Genomic DNA, 20,687 nt, shown 5'->3' with positions numbered 1-20,687 from the left:
GGGACGCGGGTTCGTGCCCCGGTCCGGGAAGATCCCACATGCCGCGGAGCGGCTGGGCCCGTGAGCCGTGGCCGCTGGGCCTGCGCGTCCGGAGCCTGTGCTCTGCAACGGGAGAGGCCACAGCAGTGAGAGCCCCGCGTACAGTAAAAAAAAAAAAAAAAAAAAAAAAAAAAAAAAAACAGATACAAAAGAAGTAAGAATACAAAAACTATAGGAGATCTAAAGCCATGGAAGTTAATATAAATTCAGTGACTCTTACATAAAAGGGCAAAAAAGATGGCTAACTCAGTGGATTAAGAAACAAATCTGGCCCCCAAGAGTCCTATTTCAATTAAACCCAAATATTCAGGGTTAACCTAAGAAGTCTCTGAAAGGATGAGGAAAGCAGTAGTTCCTGTCATGGAAACTTGGGGTGGGGTGTTGGGCCGGGGTAGGTTTGGTGATGTGGTCAGCCCCTCCTAACAAACCCTTCCTTTTTGAGACTCACTTCTCAGCATCACTGTCCCCACCTTCACTGAGTTTATAGGCTCAGTTTTACCTCCTCTCTAGCCCCTGCCACTATCCTTTGATGCCCTCAGTGTCCCAAGTAGAAGACCTATCTGACATGCCATCAAACTCTGGTACCTCCCCACATTTTACTCCAGACACCAACTCCTGGTCAGAAGACTTCTCATCAGCACAGCTCCATCTCTGAAAAGTTAGACTCAATTATTTCTTCCTCTGATCACAGAGACCCCAACTTCTCTCTCTGGCATTGTCTCACTTCCACTTAATTTTTTGACCTCTCTGAAACTTCTGCTTCCTTTTGGTGTTTAGATCTCCTGTGACCACACCTCCGTCCCTTCCAAGACAAAACCACTAAGAACTATCAGGTCAACAAATGTAATTTGGGACTTCCCTGGTGGCGCAGTGGTTAAGAATCCGCCTGCCAGTGCAGGGGACACGGTTCGAACCCTGGTCCGGGAAGATCCCATATGCCACGGAGCAAAACTAAGCCCATGCACCACAACTACTGAGCCTGCTCTCTAGAGCCCGCGAGCCACAACTACTGAGCCCGTGTGCCACAAATACTGAAACCCGCGTGCCTAGAGCCCGTGCTCCGCAACAAGAGGAGCCACCGCAACGAGAAGCCCGCGCACCGCAACGAAGAGAAGCCCCAGCTCGCCGCAACTAGAGAAAGCCTGTGCGCAGCAACAAAGACCCAGTGCAGCCAAAAATTAATTAATTAATTATTTTTTTTAAAAAAATGACAACAGCAAAAAACAAAGCCAGGCTTGTAAAAAAAAAAAAAGTGTTTAAAAAAATTTTAAAAACAAATGTAATTTGCCAGTTCTTTCATCCTTCTTTTTTTTTAAAATTTATTTATTTTTCATTTATTTAATTTTTGGCTGCATTGGGTCTTCGCTGCTGCGCACGGGTTTTCTCTAGTTGTGGCGAGCGGGGGCTACTCTTCGTTGCGGTGTGCAGGCTTCTCATTGCGGTGGCTTCTCTTGTTGTGGAGCATGGGCTCTAGGCGCACGGGCTTCAGTAGTTGTGGCACACAGGCTTCAGTAGTCGTGGCTCGCGGGCTCTAGGGCGCAGGCTCAGTAGTTGTGGCGCACGGGCTTAGTTGCTCGGCGGCACATGGGATCTTCCCGGACCAGGGCTTGAACCTGTCTCCCCTGCATTGGCAGGCGGATTCCTAACCACTGCGCCACCAGGGAAGCCCCCTTTCATCCTTCTTGAACAGCCTCAAGCAAAAACCCCTGATGGATGGATTCACAGCTCAAGTTCTCTGCTCCTACTGAGCTGGAGAAGATCGCACAACTGTTACGAACGCGCCTTTACTAAAGGGCGATCACGGCTGAATCACGCCATTGCTTGTCAGTCCTATTACGGACCCTCACCCCTCCCTCTCATTCCTCTCAAAGACCATCGCAAACCTTTACTGCACTACTGGAGTCACTTTAACAATTTATCTCACCAAAGACTGTTAGAAGGAGAATGAGAGGTGGAAATCTTTAAAAAGATCAGTAGATAAAGAAGCACCGGGAAGTAAGTTGTTTTTTAAACAAACGTGCTCCACTTGGAACGTTGATTGAATAAAAGCACCAATACAGACCCGAGATAATGGTTTCCTGTTGGCACAGTTGATACCCCCGATGAAGACCATGTTGGGCATGATTGGCCGGGGGTAGTCCATCACAAAGTCTCCTCTGAACAGCCAGATGGATGCAGAGCCAAAAATATCCACCAGCGACACCTCTCTGTGAAGCAGGTCAGAGGCTATACGTGCATAAGGAGTGAAAGAAACTTGGCAGATGTACTTGAGGGTCAAAGGGTAGAGCACGTTCTTGACCCTTTGGAAGAATGTCATGTGGTCTGAATTCATTGTTAGTAACCTAGGAACATATGAGAAAGGGTTTGGGCACGCTGTGCCCTCAATATCTAAGTCACATGGAATGGAACGCAAAAAAAACACAGCCGGAATCGACAGGTACTTAGCCAGCACCGCTCCGCAGGGGTAAACGGGGTCCGTTAAAACCACATCAAAGGAACTGGCATTCAGGTGCCTGATCAGGTCCTTGGTATAAAATAGTTGCTCACAAGACCTTTGAAAGACCAAAGACACATTTTTCAAAGAGGCCATAGTTTCCAAAAACAATGTTAGAAAATGTATTCTTTCAAAAAGCAGATGAGTCTTGCCTGTCACGATGTAATCAAATTCATCCTGGGTGTATGGAATGGCATAGGTTTTCATGGTGAAAAAGTCCTCTGCCTTGATGTGCATATTCACCTCAGGAGAAAGGACCACTGCTTGGTGGCCTCTGGCATGGAGCTCCCGCACGGCCTCCCGCATGCTGAGCCAGTGGCTGCCCTCCATGGGGACCACCAGCACCTTCCCAGCCTCGGCCCATCGCCCGACGCACAGGCAGAGCAAGAGGCCACGGAGTACCTGCCCGGGAAGCCACAGTCCCAGGGACATCTCTGCAGGAGCCAAAAGCAGCTGACTTTCTGTTCAGGCTGTGCCGCCTGCATTTGTTTTCTTTATCTTATCATCAGGCCACTTAAGCAAAATGGCATGTAATTGGAAGGCAGTGCTCCCTTCCTACATTAATCATTACAGAATAAGTCTATCCCTGTGTTTCATCACCTCTGCTTTCACCCGGGGAAAGACCACTCCCCCTTAGCTTGGAAAACCTCCTCTGACTCTGTTGCTCCCTCCGGGGAGCATTCTAGTTCACTCTCTTTGTTTTTCATCCAATGCCCAAAGCAAGTCTGTGCCTGCGCATTCCCTTTGATCACCTCCTATTTCTCTGTTAACCATGTTCTACGGGGCTGTGACTGAGCTCTGAGGAGTCACCTACGCCCTAGTCCCAGCCAGAACCTCTCTGCTGGATGTGACCTTATTTGATAACTCTTTCAACTCTTTTCCCCAATCACGGGTGAACACAGAGCACATCCAGGAAAATATGTAACATTGCCAAGACAGCTTTCTCTCAGCGGGGAGGGGATGCTGGCTGTCCGTTTTTTTCCCGTTCCACATGGGGCCACCTCTTGCAACGTTCAGGGCAGAGTCTATTGAAGTGGCTGTCAGCTATGGAAATATCTGGAGGGATTCCGGAGGAAGGACAGCAGAAGGGTTGGTTGAGAATTCTGTATCTACCTCATGGAATAGGGGTCGCTGTTATCTAAGGCGTCAATGGACAAGGCAACCCTTAGCAATGACAGAGTGGAGTCAGAGAGCGCCGTCCCCTGGCCTCGGAGCAGGCTCTCTGAATTCCTCTTCTGATGCTGGAGGCTCCAGTCTTCTGCTACTCTGTTTAGGGACTGGGGTGTACATTCATCTGGGCCTTTGTTACATCTTATAGTTTATGTTCAGATTCTGCTCCAAGGTCATTTACCGTCCTAAGTCCTGATAAGGACAGATTCCTCCAGAACAGAGGGGCTCCATAATTTGTGGGACCTTCTGAGGTGGGGCCCGTGAGTCTGGCCCTGCTACAGAGACTGATGCCCACACGTGCTCAGCAAGATACTGACATCTCCGTGTCCCGTCTGCCCTGGGGATGGTGCGGGAGGGCTCCTTGGGCTGCCCAGCTCTCTCTCTCTCGCTGAGCACGCTCTTCTGCATCCATGGCTTCTGCCACAGAGACATCCTGTCCCAGGCCGCAGGACCGGCCAGGCTGAGGCTTCCCTTTCGGAGAAAGTTACCCCCATTAGGGATCCACCACCGAGCAACACGTGCACACCAAGACGCCTCCTGTGTCATACCAGCTGCCACTGTGCAGGGAGCGTTTGCTTCAACCGTCCTTGGAGCCTGTGCGTCCAGGGTCCTGCTTCTCTTACTTCCCCTCTAACAGCAACATCTATGCTCTCTTTTTCTGGAGTCTCTTTCTGTCCCAGCCACATAACTGCACGTTTTCCCCAAGGCTCAGTTTCTGTCCTCTACTCCCAGGTTAAATCCTATCTTTTCTGTCCCCCATTCATTTCCACAAACAGCCATGCAGAATTTCTTGAGAGTGTAGGATCAAGGCTGCTCAAGTGCTACTTTCAGGGTATAAGGATATGCTAAGGAAGGGAGCAGGGCTGCCGGGAGGGTGGGACTTCAAGTTTGTTTTTGCTGCTGCAGCTGCTGTCAGCGTTGTTAGCAAGAGAAGCTGCTGTTTGGGTTTCCAGCCACCAGTGAATCTAGCGACACCCTATCTGGTGGCAGAAGCAGCAAGTTAGGAGAGTTGTATCCCCTTCATTCTGCTAAGAACTCAGTAGCCCCTGTTACTGGTCTGGCTCTAACTGCAATGGACACCTGTCAGTGAGTATCCAGGGCAACATTCTGGCTTTCCTCACTGGGATCAACTGCCGTGGGTTTGCCACTCAACCGAATACAGATGCTATAAGCCAAGTAAGGATACACAGTGCGCTTAGGGGACTGGAAAGGGTGGTGGTGTTTACTCTGCTCCAGTTAGAGATATCAATCTAGACTAGAATAAAATAAATGAAGAGGCATACAACATCCTGCGTGGGAAGATTTAACATGACAACACTCTTGATTTTGCCCCTAATTAAGCTATAGATGTAATGGCAGGCCAAGCAAAATCTCCCTGGGATTTGTAATATGACCAAAAATATATATATATTTTAAAATTCACCTAGAAGCCTTTCTGGCTTCCGGTAGGAGTAGCTCCTATGTGTCCAATGCTCCCACACATAATGATTATAACCCCTCGGGAAATTTTTTTTTTTGCCCCTGCCACATGCCTTGTGGGATTGACTGGGGATCAAAGCCACCCCAGCAGTAGGAGCTCCAGGTCCTAACCATTGGACCGCCAGGGAATTCCCGGGAAATATTTCTTTTTGAAAGGCTATCTGAAGGCACTGGAGAGCAAGCCAAAGCAGTGGAGGTTGAAAGGGATGAAGGAGACAGCAGATGGCATGGGAGCCCCAGGGTGGCCGAGAGCCAAAGGAGAGTTTCCCTGCTCATCATAGCACCCCCCTTGCCCAATGCACCAGCTCCTACCTCTCAACAGGGAGACTATCCACAACCCATTTGTGCCCATGTGGCCAGAAAGTAGCCAGCACCTCAGTCAGCCCATCACCCCCAGGGAGCTGGCATCACCCTGGGACAGCGGACTTGACAAGCCCCTAATGTCTCCACCAAGCTGTGGTGTGTTTCCTTGGCAACCCTGCATCATCCTTGGACGCTGTGCGTCCAGGGTCCTGGTTCTCTTATTTCCCCTCCAACAGCAACACCTCTGCCCACTGCATGTCGGTATCCGAGTCGCCAAGAAGAACACAGTGCAGTCACGCACTGGATGGGACAACACTTTACTTATGTAGAGAAGACACAGAGCAAGATCAGCTCCAGCAGTGGGCATCAGTGTTCCACGGCCAGTCCGTCTCCCCTGATGCCTGATGCAGGGCAATTTGCCTACATGCATCCCCCCCTGTGCCGCAGTGGAAAGACCCCATCCCCTCTCCGAGGAGGACAGATGTAACAGTAGGGGGGGGCCAAGTGCCACAAGATGCACGCACTTGAAACAAAGACAAAAGAGCGGTCGTTGAAACTGAAACAGGGAAAGATACTCCCACACAAGGTGATAAACCCGGCATAGGCTCTTGGTAAGGAAGAGTTCTAAGCCAAGGCCCATTCTTATGCCACCAAGTGAGGGCCAAAACACTGCGTGCATGAGACTGCCTTTCCCAACACCAAGTTTTATGGCTTTTTGCAAGAGGGCAAGTCATAATTGGTGCTTTGATGGGCCCCACCTGCACAGAGGCATGGACATGGCAGGAAGCCTTCCTAACAGTAAGAGAACTGTACACCTTGGGAAACTCATGAAGCATACGAGAGCAGGAAGCAGGAAGCTGAAAAGGGAGAGGGCTGTATTCACCTCTAGGGCTGCTGTAACAAAGTCCCCAAAACTGGGTGACTTAGAACAACAGAAATTTATTGTCTCACATTCTGAGGGCACGGTCCAAATCCAGGTGTCAGAAAGGCCATGCTCCCTCTGAAGGCTCTGAAGGAGAATCTTTCCTTGCCTTTTCCAGCTTCTGGTGTTTGCCTGCAACCTTGGTCTTCCTTGGCTTTTAGGTGCATCACTCGTCCCATCTTCCCCCTGGGTGTCTTTACATTATCTTCTTTCCGTGCATGCCTGTCTCTGTGGCTAAATCTCTTTCCATAAGGACACTGGTCATATTGGATTAGGGTCAACCCAAATGACCTCATTTAACTTGACTACCTCTGTAAACACACTGTGTCCAAATAAGGTCATATTCTGAGGTGCTAAGGGTTAGGACTACAGCTTATCTCTTTCGAGGGGGCCACAATTCAACCTATAACTAGGGACCACAAGCTGGGGGCTTGACCTTCATCCCGAAGTCTCGGGCAACAACTAAAGTTGTTGTGGCCTGGCCAAGTTTGTGTTTTTTAAAAGTCCCTTTGGCAAAGAAGTAGGGAATAGTTCAGAGGGGTCAACCTGGACCCCAGGTGTCATATTCAGAGGCTGTTTGTGTGAGGTGAGGGCCTGAATCAAAGCTGCAGGAGCCCTGGAGACAGAACAGATGTGAGAGGCAGTACAGGAAGCATCTGCTAGGGGGCGCTCACAGAGGACAGCGCAGGAAGGATGGGTCCAGAGAAGGCAGGGACAGGGCTGCAGAGGGCATCCCGCACTGCCCAGGGGAGGATGGTGTGGATCTGGAAGTTGTGCGTAGACTGGGCACTAGAAAGGGGTTCTTAGCTATGGGTGAAATACTTCAGCCCCTGAACTATTCCCCCAAACCAATTAAAATATCTGTGAGTATTGGGGTGAGGGCAGGAACACACCTGCAGAGGAGTGAGACTGTTCTTGTCCCATTAAAGGGCTCTCTCCCATTCTACATTAATGCAGTGGCATTTTACTTAGACGTTGGTGTCATCTGATCTCTACTTGCACTTCTTGTACTTGGAACCCCCGGGGAGAGCTGGACCCCTGGGAGGATGGTGGTACCTTCACAGAGATGCGGGCCCCGGGGAGAAGCAGGGCTGTGGAGAGGGAGAAGCATGTGTTCCTTGTGCCTGTGAAACACCAGGAGGATATGTCCAAGGGAGTTGGCTTCACGGATCTGGAGCAGAGGAGGGGCCTGGATTGCGCAGATGGCCTTGGAACCTTCAGGATATGGTGGTGATTGAAGCCAGGGGTGTGGGTGAGGTCACCCTAAAAAAGGCCAGAAATAGAAAACGACATCTCTCGAGCCTGACCCCTGAGAGCTGTACTCCCCACTGCCACTCTCATAAACCTAAACAGAAAAACTAAAACTATTTAAACTTTTTGAAGAAAACATAGGACCAAATCTTCATACCTTAGGGTAGGCAAAGATTTCTCAGGACACAAAAAGTACAAACTATTAAAAAACTGATTAGTCGGACTTTATCAAAATTTAAAACTTTTGCTCTTTGAAAGACATTATTTTAAAAATATAATATAAACCACACACCAGGAGAAAACATCAGCAAAACATGTATCTGACAAAGGACTTGTATCCAGAACATATAAAGAACTCTTACAGCTCAAAAAATAAGAAGACAACTACCCCAATAAAAATGAGCAGAAGATTTGAAGGGACACTTTTCTTTTTAAAGATATGCATGTGATCAGTAAGCACATGAAAAGATGTTCATCATCAGCAGTCACAGAGAAATGCAAATTAGGGAGTCCCCTGGTGGCCTAGTGGTTAGGATTTGGCGCTTCCACTGCTGTGGCCCAGGTTCAATCCCTGGTCCGGGAACTGAGATACCGCAAGCCGCACAGTGTGACCAAAAAAGAAGGAAGGAAGGAAAGGAAGAAAGAAATGAAAATTAAAGCCACAGTGAAATTCTACTATGCATCCACAAGAGTGGTTAAGATGTAAAAAACTGATAACAGCAAGTGTCATCAAGAATGTAGAGGCAGGAATGTAAAATAGTACAATTACTTTAAAAAGCAGTTTGGCTGTTTCTTATAAAGTTTACATACACCTACCATATGACCCAGCAATCCTGCTTCTAAGTATTTACCCAAGAAATGCAAAACGATTTATTCACATAAACACATGTACTCAAATATTCATAGCAGCTTTTTTCCATTCATATTTGTATAATTCCATTCAGATGAAACTCTAGAAAAGATTATTCTAATCTCAGTGACAGATACCGGATCAGTGGTTGCCTAAGGTCTAGGGAAGGTGTTGGGTGACTGGGATAGAACACAAGGCCAGTTACTGGAGTGATGGAAGTGTCCCATATCTTGACTGTGGTGACAGTTACATGGGTATAGAAAATTATAACTCAGAAATGTACAGTTAAAATGGTGCATTTTATTATATGTAAATAATACCGCAATAGCATTAATTGTTTTAAAAATAGGATAAACTGAAAAGATACAATGCAATGGCAGAAGAATAAAAGTAAGTCAGAAGTAAGTCAGAAGGAGAAAAACAAATACCGTATGCTAACACATATATATGGAATCTAAGAAAAAAAAATGTCATGAAGAGATTAGTGGTAGGACGGGAATAAAACACAGACCTACTAGAGCATGGACTTGAGGACAAGGGGAGGGGGAAGGGTAAGCTGTGACGAAGTGAGAGAGTGGCAGGGACATATATGCACTACCAAATGTAAATTAGATAGCTAGTGGGAAGCTGCCGCATAGCACAGGGAGATCACCTCTGTGCTTTGTGACCATGAGAGGCGTGGGATAGGGAGGGTGGGAGGGAGGGAGACGCAAGAGGGAAGAGATATGGGAACATATGCATATGTATAACTGATTCACTTTGTTGTAAAGGAGAAACTAACACACTATTGTAAAACAGTTATACTCCAATAAAGATGTTAAAAAAAAATAAATAAATAAAATAAAAAAATAAAAATAACCATAGCTACAATAATTTGTTATTGGATACACAATATAAAAAATATGAGAATTGTAACATCAATAACAAAAAATGATAACTTCTGCATGCTATGGAAGTTAAGCTGTTCTCAGCATAAAATAGGATGTTAAAAAAAAAAAAAAATAGGATAAACTGAAAAGATACAATGCAATGGCAGAAGAATAAAACTCTCCAGAGCTGATAAAGACCAAAATCTATCATGGAAAGACCTATATATTCTAAGAAACATTAATAGAAAAATACCGGACTTCCCTGGAGGTCCAGTGGTTAAGACTGCGCTTCCACTGCAGGGGGCTTGGGTTTGACCCCTGGTCAGGGAAATGAGATCCCATATGCTGCGTGGTGCAGCCAAAAAATAATAATAATAATAAAAATTTAAAAAGGAGATGGCTGCCCTTAAAAAAAAAAAGAGAGAGAGAAAGAAAAATACCCATAGCTAATAGTATTTCTTTCACTTGCTGGGGAATTTGTTAAATTTCAAGTTTAAATTTAAAAGTATCTACGAGTATCAAAATAGGGGGAAAAAATACCTAAAAGAGAACAAAGATCAAAGACTTCAAATACAAAATGCTTATAAGCCCCCAAAATGATTGCCTTAAAAGTTGACAGATCATCCTTTCCTGGGGACATTCCTATTTCGTACCCACCCACATTTTCTTAAAATAAATTCAGATTAGGACACAGAGAAATCTATACGATAATAGATTTATAAGATAAACTAGCAATGAAAAACCTGACATCTAAATTGAAAACATCTTTAATTTGTCCAGTGTGGAAAGTCATTAGGAAGTGACTCATCCCGGTGACCTCCCCTGGACCTCAGGTGAGGCCCCGCGTGAGCTGCTCTGGGATAGAACATGTGACCTAGGCCTCAACCGATTAGCACATCTCATCCCTTCGGCCAGTGATTAGTGCAGAGATGGACATGTCACTTAATGAGACCCAGTGAGGCAGAAGAACTTTACTAGGAATCCTGAGAAAAGGACTCGGGCTAGAGCCCCAGGTGCTTGGGTATCATGACACCCAGAAGGATATCATCAGAAGCAGATACAAGAATTAAAGGTGAAAAATGGGTCCCGGTGTCATGGTTTGATCCCTGGAGCAAGCCACACCTAATCAGTATACCCTGAGAGTTTCCCAGTTTTTGAGCCAATAAAATTGCAAGCAACGAAAGCCTTCCAACAAATTCACTGAGTCAAGAATATGGTGGGGCTACCCGAAGAGCTAATATAATCAGAGGTTGAATCAGTTATATTCATTGCGGGAGGTCAGCTCCAGCTCTCTTCTTCACTGGTCAAACAACTTAATTTTTTTAAAAAAGATAAACAGTTAATGAGGGAAATGCAAATTAAGATAACCTTGAGGTATTTTTCACCTATTGGATTGGCAAAAACCTAAAGTCTGAAGATGTGTGAGCAAGAATTTGAAGAAAAGGGTGCACTTATACATTGCTGGAGGGAGAGTAAATTTTTAATACTTATTGACATTTAAAATTCACCTCGGCCTTCCCTGGTGGTGCAGTGGTTGAGAATCCGCCTGCCAATGCAGGGAACATGGGTTCGATCCCTGGTCCCGGAAGATCCCACATGCCACAGAGCAACTAAGCCCGTGAGCCACAACCGCTGGGCCTGTGCTCTGGAGCCCGTGAGCCACAACTAGCGAGCCCACGTGCCACAACTACTGAAGCCCGTGCACCTAGAGCCCGTGCTCCACAACAAGAGAAGCCACCGCAATGAGAAGCCCGCGCACCATAACGAAGAGTAGCCCTCGCTTGCCACAACTAGAGAAAGCCCGCGTGCAGCAACGAAGACCCAACCCAGCCAAAAATAAATAAATAAAATAACTAAATTTTTAAAATAAGTTAATTAATTAATTTAATTCACCTCACACCGGTCAGAATGGGCATCATCAAAAAATATACAAACAATAAATGCTGGAGAGGATGTGGAGAAAAGGGAACCCTCCTGCACTGTTGGTGGGAATGTAAATTGATACAGCCACTACGGAGAACAGTATGGAGGTTCCTTAAAAAACTAAAAATAGAGCTACCATATGACCCAGCAATCCCCCTACTGGGCATATACCCTGAGAAAACCGTAATTCAAAAAGAGTCAGGTACCCCAATGTTCATTGCAGCTCTATTTACAATAGCCAGGACATGGAAGCAAACTAAGTGTCCATCGACAGATGAGTGGATAAAGAAGATGTGGCACATATATACAATGGAATATTACTCAGCCATGAAAAGAAACGAAATCGTTCATCGACAGACGAATGGATAAAGAAGATATGGTACATATGTACAATGGAATATTACTTAGCCATAAAAAAGAACAAAATAATGCCATTTGCAGTGGCTCGTGGGAAGCTGCTGCATAGGACAGCTCGATGCTTTGTGACCACCTAGAGGGGTGGGATAGGGAGGGTGGGAGAGAGGGAGTCTACACTGTTGGTGGGAATGTAAAGTGGTAACAGCCACTATGGAGAACAGTATGGAGGTTCCTTAAGAAACTAAAAGTAGAGTTACCCTATGATCCAGCAATCCCACTCATGGGCATATATCTGAAGAAAACCATAATTAGAAAAGATCCATGCACCCCAATGTTCATTGCAGCACTATTTACAATAGCCAGGTCATGGAAGCAACCCAACGTTCATCGACAGACGAATGGATAAAGAAGATATGGTACATATGTACAATGGAATATTACTTAGCCATAAAAAAGAACAAAATAATGCCATTTGCAGCAACATGGATGGACCTAGACATTGTCATACTAAGTGAAGTAAGTCAGACAGAGGAGGACAAATATCATATGATATTGCTTATATGTGGAATCTAAAAAAATGGTACAAATGAACTTATTTATAAAACAAAAATAGAGTCACAGATGTAGAAAACAATCTTATGGTTACCGGGGAGGGGGAAAGGGGGCAGGGATAAATTGGGAGAGTGGGATTGACATATCCACTCTACTGTATATAAAATAGGTAACTAATAAGAACCTACTATAGAGCACAGGGGACTCTACTCAGTACGCCGTAATGACCTATATTGGAAAGGAATCTAAAAAAGAGTGGATATACATATATGTATAACTGATTCATTTTGCTGTACAGCAGAAAGTAACACAACATTGTAAATCAACTACTCCAATGAAAATTGTTTTAATAGATATCTGTTCATTGAAGGACTTTTTATGCTAAATAACAAAAAGAAGCCAACTGCATGTTATTCTGTAGTACCACAAAGCCAACAAATGTCATGTCCACTGAGAGATCAGAGACCATGAGATGTTAGTCAAGTCCACCCTGGGCAAATTTCACTGCATATAACTTCCGCAAAGGTCACAGGCAGGGTGCTTCCCAAGAGTTTCCAGTCTGCACAGGTAGGCAGTTAGGGGAAAGGTTAGGCCCTTGGCCTCTAAAAGCTCTATGTCTGGACTCATTGTACATGAATGTTCATAGCAGCATTAGTCATAATAGCTAAAAAAGTGAAAACAGCCCCAATGTCCATCAACTGATGAACAGATGAATAGATATGTATACCCATACAAAGGAATATTTTTCAGCCATAAAAAGGAGTGAAATACCAATACATTCTACAAAACGAATGAACCCTGAAAAGTAAATGAAAGAAGCCAGTCACAAAGAACCATGTATTGTACGATTCCATTCTTCTGAAATACAGTAAGTTCCCTACATACGAACCTTCAAGTTGCGAACTTTCAAAGATGAGAACGTGCGTTTGCACGTCCAATCACGTAAGTTAGTTCATGTGTCTGGCGTACGTTGTCACATGCATGTATCCTCTACAAGTGGTTGTGCTTTTGTGTACTTTACTGTACGGTACTGTATAAAGTACAGTAGTACAGTATCTTTATTTCAAACCCAGGATGTGAGTGAGTGAAATTGCAGCTTGCCCTCCGTCTCCTATTGCTGACGACCCTTCACGTCTACCATCTCCTACCTCCTCTCCCTCCAGTCAGTAACTCTTCTTGCCTGTTCACTCGATGCCAGCCCCTGCATGCCAGCTGTTGTACTGTACTACTGTACTTTCAAGATACTATATAAGATTAAAATTTTTTTCTTTATTTTTTGTGTTTGTTTTTTATGTATTATTTGTGTGAAAAGTATTATAAACCTATTACAGTACAGTACTATATAGCCAATTGTGTTAGTTGGGTACCTAGGCTAACTATGTTGGACTTATGAACAATTTGGACTTATGAATGCACTCTCAGAGAGGAGCTCGTTTGAATGCAGGGGACTTACTGTATCCAGAACAGGCAAATCCACAGAGACAAAAAGTAGATTAGTGGTTGCCAGGGGCTGGAGAAGAGGGGGAGTGACTGCCAAGGGACATGGGGTGTCCTTTTGGAGTGAGGGAGCGACCTAGAATTAGACAATGAGGGTGATGATTCATATCTTCGAATATACTCAAGACCACTGATTGTATATTTTAAAAGGGTGAATTATGTTGTAATTTTTTAAAAAAAGAATGTCGGCATTGAAATCCTGCCTTCCCCGCTTACCAGAGCTGTGACCATGGGCGACTCGCTCAACCTCCCTGCGCCTCAGTTTCATTATCTGCCAGACGGGGCTAATAACAATGTCAACCTATGTTGGCTTTTGTTATATTTAATTTCTAAACTCTCCCTAAGGGGACTCTATCCATCTGAGGGTTTAATAACTCATAGGAGGCTCCCAACAAGAGGAGAATATTGACATCTGATCATGTTGTTTTGAAAAGAGCCTGATCTCATCGTTACTGTTACTATTGCGGAGGCTGGAAATAATCGCACTGGGAAATACCTAGCACCAGGCAGTTATGGCAGTTACAGCTGTCACTGATTCTTCGCCACACGGCTGGCACTCTACATGCATTATCGTTTCTGATCTGGAAAAGAGCTGTGTCTGGTGCTACTATTTTCTCCCTATTTAACCTGTTTAGAAACAGTGGTTCTTTCCCAAGGTGATATCTCTGCTAAGTGTCAGAGCTGGGCATTTACTGGCACGAAAAATCTAAAACATTTACTCTCTGGCCCTTTACATAAAGTTTGCCTGATATACCATCTTGAATTTACACAAACAAAATAATATGTTCTCTGCTCCAAAAACACTTAAATTCACTTTTAGCACATGTATGATGGTAAGTGCTTAATTACTTTTATTCCAAAAAAATTTCCTCGTAAAAATGGGGTGCTTTATACAAGTCTGTACATTCTACAGCCCAACCAAAATTTTGATTCTCGTTTTCTTGCATTCAGTCATGCTAAATAAATCCAACACTATCACCTGTGTGTGTGTGTGTGTGTGTGTGTGTGTGTGTGTGTGTGTGTGTGTGTGTGTGTGTACCCAGTCTGGGTGAAACTTCCTCAGCTATGTGAGGATCCAGGGGTCCCCAGTGGGTAAGGCAAGGTGAACAGAGGCCCTTATAAAATGCTGTCCTAGCCAGACTAGATTCATGCTCTAAGTAGTAGGAGTTACATAAGCAGAGTGTCCATAACATATATTCACTGAGTACATAATCCATCTGTAACCTCTCCTTAGTTCGAAGGGGAAAGTAAGACCTCCAATATGTGAGAGAATATGACTATATTATAAAATGTACCGAGCCTTATAAGCAGCCAGATCAATAGATAAAAATAAATAGGGCTTCCCTAATAAAATAACAGGCTGAGATAAGCACTTCATCTGGATTTAGAGACTCTGCATTTGCCAGGAATATTCCTCATGTATCTGAAAATACCTTTTCAATTGCAAGTGATTGAACTCCAATTCAAACTGTCTGGACCAACTAGCCAACATTATTCATAAACTATTGAATAATTGTTATTGAACTAATGACTCAATGCTGTTTTGAAGGCATATGCTTCAGTGAAACAAAATAAGAGGTATGAATATGGGAAGTTATTATTTGCAGACGATCTTGTATACCTAAAATAACTTACAGACTACTAAGAGCAATTAGTAGTATGGCTAGATCAAGATAAACGTGCAAAAAGCAAAGCTGTACTTTAATTACCACTTCAAAATAGAAATGAAAATATACTCTGTTCACAATAGTTTCCAAAGCAATAAAATGCCTAGGAATAAATTTTAATAAGAAAAAATAAAAGACATACAAAGAAAAATGCACATTTTCATTGGTAGACTTAAAACAAGATCTGAATAAGTAAAGAGAAGTACTATATTCTGAATAGGAGAAGCATAGCAAAAAGATGTCTCTCATTCTATTTATTGGGTCAACCAACCTTCTGGGACTACTACCCCACCCGTTTACACCCAACCTCGCAGCTCTCAATAAATGTGGAACAGCCATTCCCCTATGAGCCGGCACCGTGATTACAGGTTTCCGTAACAAAACAAAAGCATTTTTGGCCCACTTCTCAGCACAGGCACGCCCACCCCCTCATCCCTATGCCAGCGATTATCGAACTATCAGCCTGTTGATCCAGTCGGTACACTAGCTGCGATTAACAGCCGATATTACAGCAGGCCGTGTATTAATACATCTAATCGGAGGAACAATCTTAGTGCTAATAAGCGTCAACACCGTCACGGCTTTCATTGTTCTCACCCTACTCACTATCCTCGAATTTGCCGTTGCTATAATTCCAGCCTATGTATTTACCCTCTTAGTATGCTTATATCTGCATGACAACACATAATGACCCACCAGACCCACGCCTACCACATAGTAAACCCTAGTCCTTGACCCCTTACAGGAGCCCTTTCAGCCCTCCTCATAACTTCGGGCCTAATCATGTGATTCCACTTAACTCAAAAATTCTACTAATATTAGGCCTACTAACCAACACTCTAACAATATATCAGTGACGACGAGATGCTATTCGAGAAAGCACCTTCCAAGGCCATCACACACCAATCGTCCAAAAGGGAGTTTGATATGGAATAATCTTATTGATCGTCTCAGAAGTCCTCTTTTTTACCGGCTTCTTCTGAGCCTTCTATCACTCAAGCCTCGCCCCTACCCCTAAATTAGGCGGGTGCTGGGCGCCAACAGGCATTTGCCCTCCAAACCCCCTACAGGTGCCGCTTCTCAACACTTCCATGCTATTAGTCTCTGGGTGTCTGTCACCTGGGCCCACCACAGCCTCAGGGAAGGAAATCGCAAGCACATACTCCAAGCCCTCTCTATTACAATTGCCCTTGGCGCCTATTTCACACCCCTACAGGCCTCAGAGTATTACAAAGCCCCATTTACATCTCAGATGGGGTATATGGGTCAACTTTCTTCATAGCCACAGGGTTCCACGGACTGCACAGAATCGTTGGGTCCACCTTCCTTATCGTTTGTTTCCTGCACCAATTAACATTTCACTTCACATCCAACCACCCGCTGCTTGATACTGACATTTTGTAGATGTTTTATGACTTTTCCTTTTCATATCTATCTACTGATGAGGCTCATAATTCTTATAGTATTAATTGGTGCAACTGACTTGTAATCAGTTAGTTTCGGTACACCCCAAAAAAGAATAATAAACTTAATATTGACCCTATTAACACATACTGCACTGGCCTCATTGCTTGTACTCATCGCCTTCTAAACACTTACACAGAGAAAACAAGCCCCTACGAACGTGCATTGGACCCTATAGGATCCGCCCGCCTGCCTTTTTCCATAAAATTTTTCCTAGTAGCAATCACATTCCTTCTTTTCCACCTAGAAATTGCCCTCCGACTGCCCCTCCTCTGAGCAACTCAAACAAGTAATCTAAAAACAATACTCACCATGGTTTTGCTTTTAATCTCCATTATTGGCAATTAGCCTGGCCTACGAGTGAACTCAAAAAGGACTGGAGGAGACTGAACTAAACTGTATTTAGTTTAAAACAAAACAAATTATTTTGACTCATTAGATTATGACTAAACTCATAATTACCAAGTGTCTTTAGTGTATATAAACATTATTATAGCTTTCACTATATCCCTTATAGGATTACTAATATATCTATCCCACCTAATATCCTCACTACTATGTCTAGAAGGCATAACATTATCACTGTTCATCCTGGCGACCCTAACAGTCCTAAACTCACACTTCACCTTAGCCAGCATAATACCAATCATCTGGCTGGTGTTCGCAGCCTGCGAAGCAGCACGCAGATTAGCCTTATTAGTAACAGTATCAAATACCTATGGCACCGATTACGTACAAAACCTTAACCTCTTCCAATGCTAAAATTTATTATCCCCACAATTATACTAATACCCCTAACTTGACTATCCAAAAGCAACATAATCTGAATTAACCCCACAACCCATAGTCTGCTAATTAGTCTCACAAGCCTACTTCTTCTTAATCAATTCAATGACAATAGCCTTAATTTCTCATTAATATTCTTTTCCGACTCCCTTTCCGCACCATTACTGATCCTAACAATGTGGCTCCTTCCCCTAATACTAATAGCCAGTCAATCTCACCTTTCTCAAATGAGTAAAAATATTTTACATAATATTAACAGAACCCTAATGGTTTATTTTTATACTTTGGACTAGATAAAACAATTTTCAATTTTGTGAAGGAGAATAAATTATAAGAATCACTAAGAAAACTTGGAAAAAAAAAGAATAATGAGTATGGGGCATGCCCTACCAGATATTAAAACTTACTACAAAGCTACTATAATCAAAATATGGCCCTGGCACATGAATAGATAAATAAATCAGTGGAGCAAGACTGGAAGTACAAAAGCAGATGCAAATAAATATGGGAATTTAAAATATGATAATGATGCATTTCAATTCAATGAATGAAGGAGGATTTTTTATTAAATGATGTTGGGATAATGGACTATCCATTTAGGAAAAATAATGAAGTTAGATCCTTATACCATGCAAAGTTCTTATTGTAAGAAATAAAACTATTAACATTGGTGGAATTAAAACATTAAGACATAATATAGAAAAAAATGCTTATATATGTCAGACTTGGAAAGATCTAAACAAGCTGAAATCCAGAAACCATTAAAGGAAAAGTCAACCAGTTTGACTACCCAAAAATGAAAGTCCTGTATGAGGAAAGATGAAAGACAGCCAAGGAAAAATATATTTGCAGCACATATAAAAAACTAAGTATTACTATTCCTAATACTCAAGAGACATAATAATTAGCTATAAAAAGAAAGTTCTATAAAAATGATTAGAGAATGTGAATACATAACTCACAAAAGAGGAAATACAAATGGCCAGTATATCTAAGAAAATAGGAAACAAAAATTGATGCAGCTATGTAGAATGATTTTGCTAAAAATTTTAAACTTTGACAACTTCTGGAGGTGGAGGGGGTATAGAAAAACAGAGCTCTTGTATACTTTTGACCAAAGTGTCAGGTTGTTCAATATTTTGAAAGCAATTTGTTGAATTCATTAAAATATAGTATGTACATACTATCTGGCCCAGCAACACTACTCCTAAGGACTCTAGCTTACAGAGATAAGAGCATAGAAACATAGAAATATATGAAGGTAAAGAAATTAAGAATGTTAATACAGTCTTGCTTATAAAAGAAAAAATGGGAAAAGCTATCAATATCTATCAATACTGGTTAGTTGAATAAAGTATGGTACATCCAAAGTAAAGAATTTTATGCAACCATTAAAAGGAATGTGACAGATTTGTATGTACTGACTGTAGATGTCCACAATTTATTGGCAAGTGAAAAAAAGCAAGGTAAAGAACAATATATCCAGTCTGATACTAGATTGTATTTTAATAAGTGGGTGTGAGAATTTACATTAGATATATGCACTTAGAGTAAATAATTTCAGAAAAATTGGAAAAGATACATACAAAACGGCTAAAAGCATTTTCCTATAGGGGGTGGCATTGGATTCACAAAAGGGAAGTTTCATTTCTTGCTGTATTTTTCAGTATTTTTCCTAAAACGGGATTTAAAAATGCAGCCTGGAAATTATATACAATTACGTCAATTGTACACACATACGTATCAAAGAAGACAGCTTTGTAAAATTTGATGCACAATTAGATGAACTGGCACAAAATAGTTCGTTCAACCGGAAAGAAATTACAGATGCAAAGGGTATAAATGACAAATCACAGTTTAGTAAGGAATCTTTTTTTTTTTTAAGGTCCAAAGCCTGATTAATTCTCAATATGCTAAAGCAGAAGTAACTTACCTTTGACAGCGGCTTTCCCTCACAGCAGTTGATGCCACCAATGAATATCATGTTCGGCATCACAGGTTTGGGATAGTTCAAAACAAAGTCACGTCGTAACAACCAAATTGATATTTGGCTGAAGAGATCAGATGCTGTGATAGTTGTCTGGAGAATCTCAGAGGCAATTTCTACAACATTTTTGAAAAAATAGTGGCAAAATAAACGTTCCTCCAAGTGCCGGATATGATTCCACAGTCTCTGTCCGAAAGTCATGACATCAGAGAACCCTGAGAAATCTCTAGGAACGTAAGAAAGAGCCATGGGACACTGAGTGGCTTCTTCAAGATAATGGCAAAAGACTCCCCTGGTAAAGACCACAGATGGAAGTGAAAGATATTTGGCTACAATTAAGCCACACATATCAAAAGGATCTAGAAACACTGCATCAAAAGAACTCTCTTTTAAGTATTTTACTAATTGTGTGTCCTCAAACAAACTCTTACAATGTGAAAAAAAGTAGTCAAAAGCTTTGTTGGACGGACTCATCAACATAAGAAGTAAACTTCGTGGCTGAGCTTTCCAGTGAAAATCGGAGAACTTCTGGAACTCACTATTCAAATTCTCCAGAGTGTAAGACGTGGAATAAGTCTTTACCGTAAGATTGAATGAACTTCCCAGGTACCAACTCACCTCTGGTATGACTAAGACCACCTCATGCCCTCTGTGGGCAAGTTTCTCCACGACGGGACGCATGGTAAACCAGTGGCTCCCATCCATGGGTACTACCAGAAGTTTGCCTGCCTCAGCAAAGCCAGGTGTCAGCAGCAGACACATGCACAGAGGAAGGAAGCCGGTTAAAATCGCAGGAGCCATGTGTTAACTGCAGCCCAGAGCAATCCCGCTGTCTGGATTCTAAGCTCATGTAACAGGAGCGGCATAAGTACAGGCACAAAACCTGCCTCAGGAGAGGGCGTGTATTTAGACATTCATAAAAAAAAAAAAAAATTATACTCATTGCCAATGAATTACTCATAAGGATGATAATGAATGAGAAGCATTTGCTGAAACAGGTAGTAGTATGTTTTCCAGATGAGATAGCTTTTGATCTTTACCATGAGCAGAGACATTGCACTGCAATGCCCTTTTAGA

The 20,687-nt window shown here is 43.0% G+C and overlaps 2 protein-coding genes across 2 annotated transcripts in view; both read right to left on the bottom strand.

Moving 5' to 3' along the window:
* LOC102988955 (UDP-glucuronosyltransferase 1A10) overlaps positions 1–20,411 on the bottom strand; it is a 68,315-nt gene extending 47,904 nt beyond the window's left edge. Inside the window, exon 1 of the mRNA XM_007103185.3 lies at positions 19,557–20,411. Coding sequence (XP_007103247.1) covers positions 19,557–20,411 — 855 coding nt within the window. The remainder of the gene's footprint in view (positions 1–19,556) is intronic.
* On the bottom strand, positions 1,973–2,980 carry LOC112065114 (UDP-glucuronosyltransferase 1A3-like). Its single transcript, XM_055091173.1, has one exon. The coding sequence runs from the start codon at positions 2,963–2,965 to the stop codon at positions 1,973–1,975; it is 993 nt and encodes a 330-aa protein (XP_054947148.1). The 5' UTR covers positions 2,966–2,980.
* Positions 20,412–20,687: the final 276 nt, after the last annotated feature.

Source organism: Physeter macrocephalus, chromosome 2, assembly GCF_002837175.3.
Source record: "Physeter macrocephalus isolate SW-GA chromosome 2, ASM283717v5, whole genome shotgun sequence".
NCBI lineage: Eukaryota > Metazoa > Chordata > Mammalia > Artiodactyla > Physeteridae > Physeter > Physeter macrocephalus.
The sequence above is the reverse complement of the archived record's forward strand: the minus strand, read 5'-3'. Positions and strand labels throughout refer to the sequence as shown.

Excerpts from the sequence above, each read along its gene's own strand:
- LOC112065114 (XM_055091173.1), bottom strand. The coding sequence starts at position 2,965 with ATGTCCCTGGGACTGTGGCTTCCCGGGCAGGTACTCCGTGGCCTCTTG.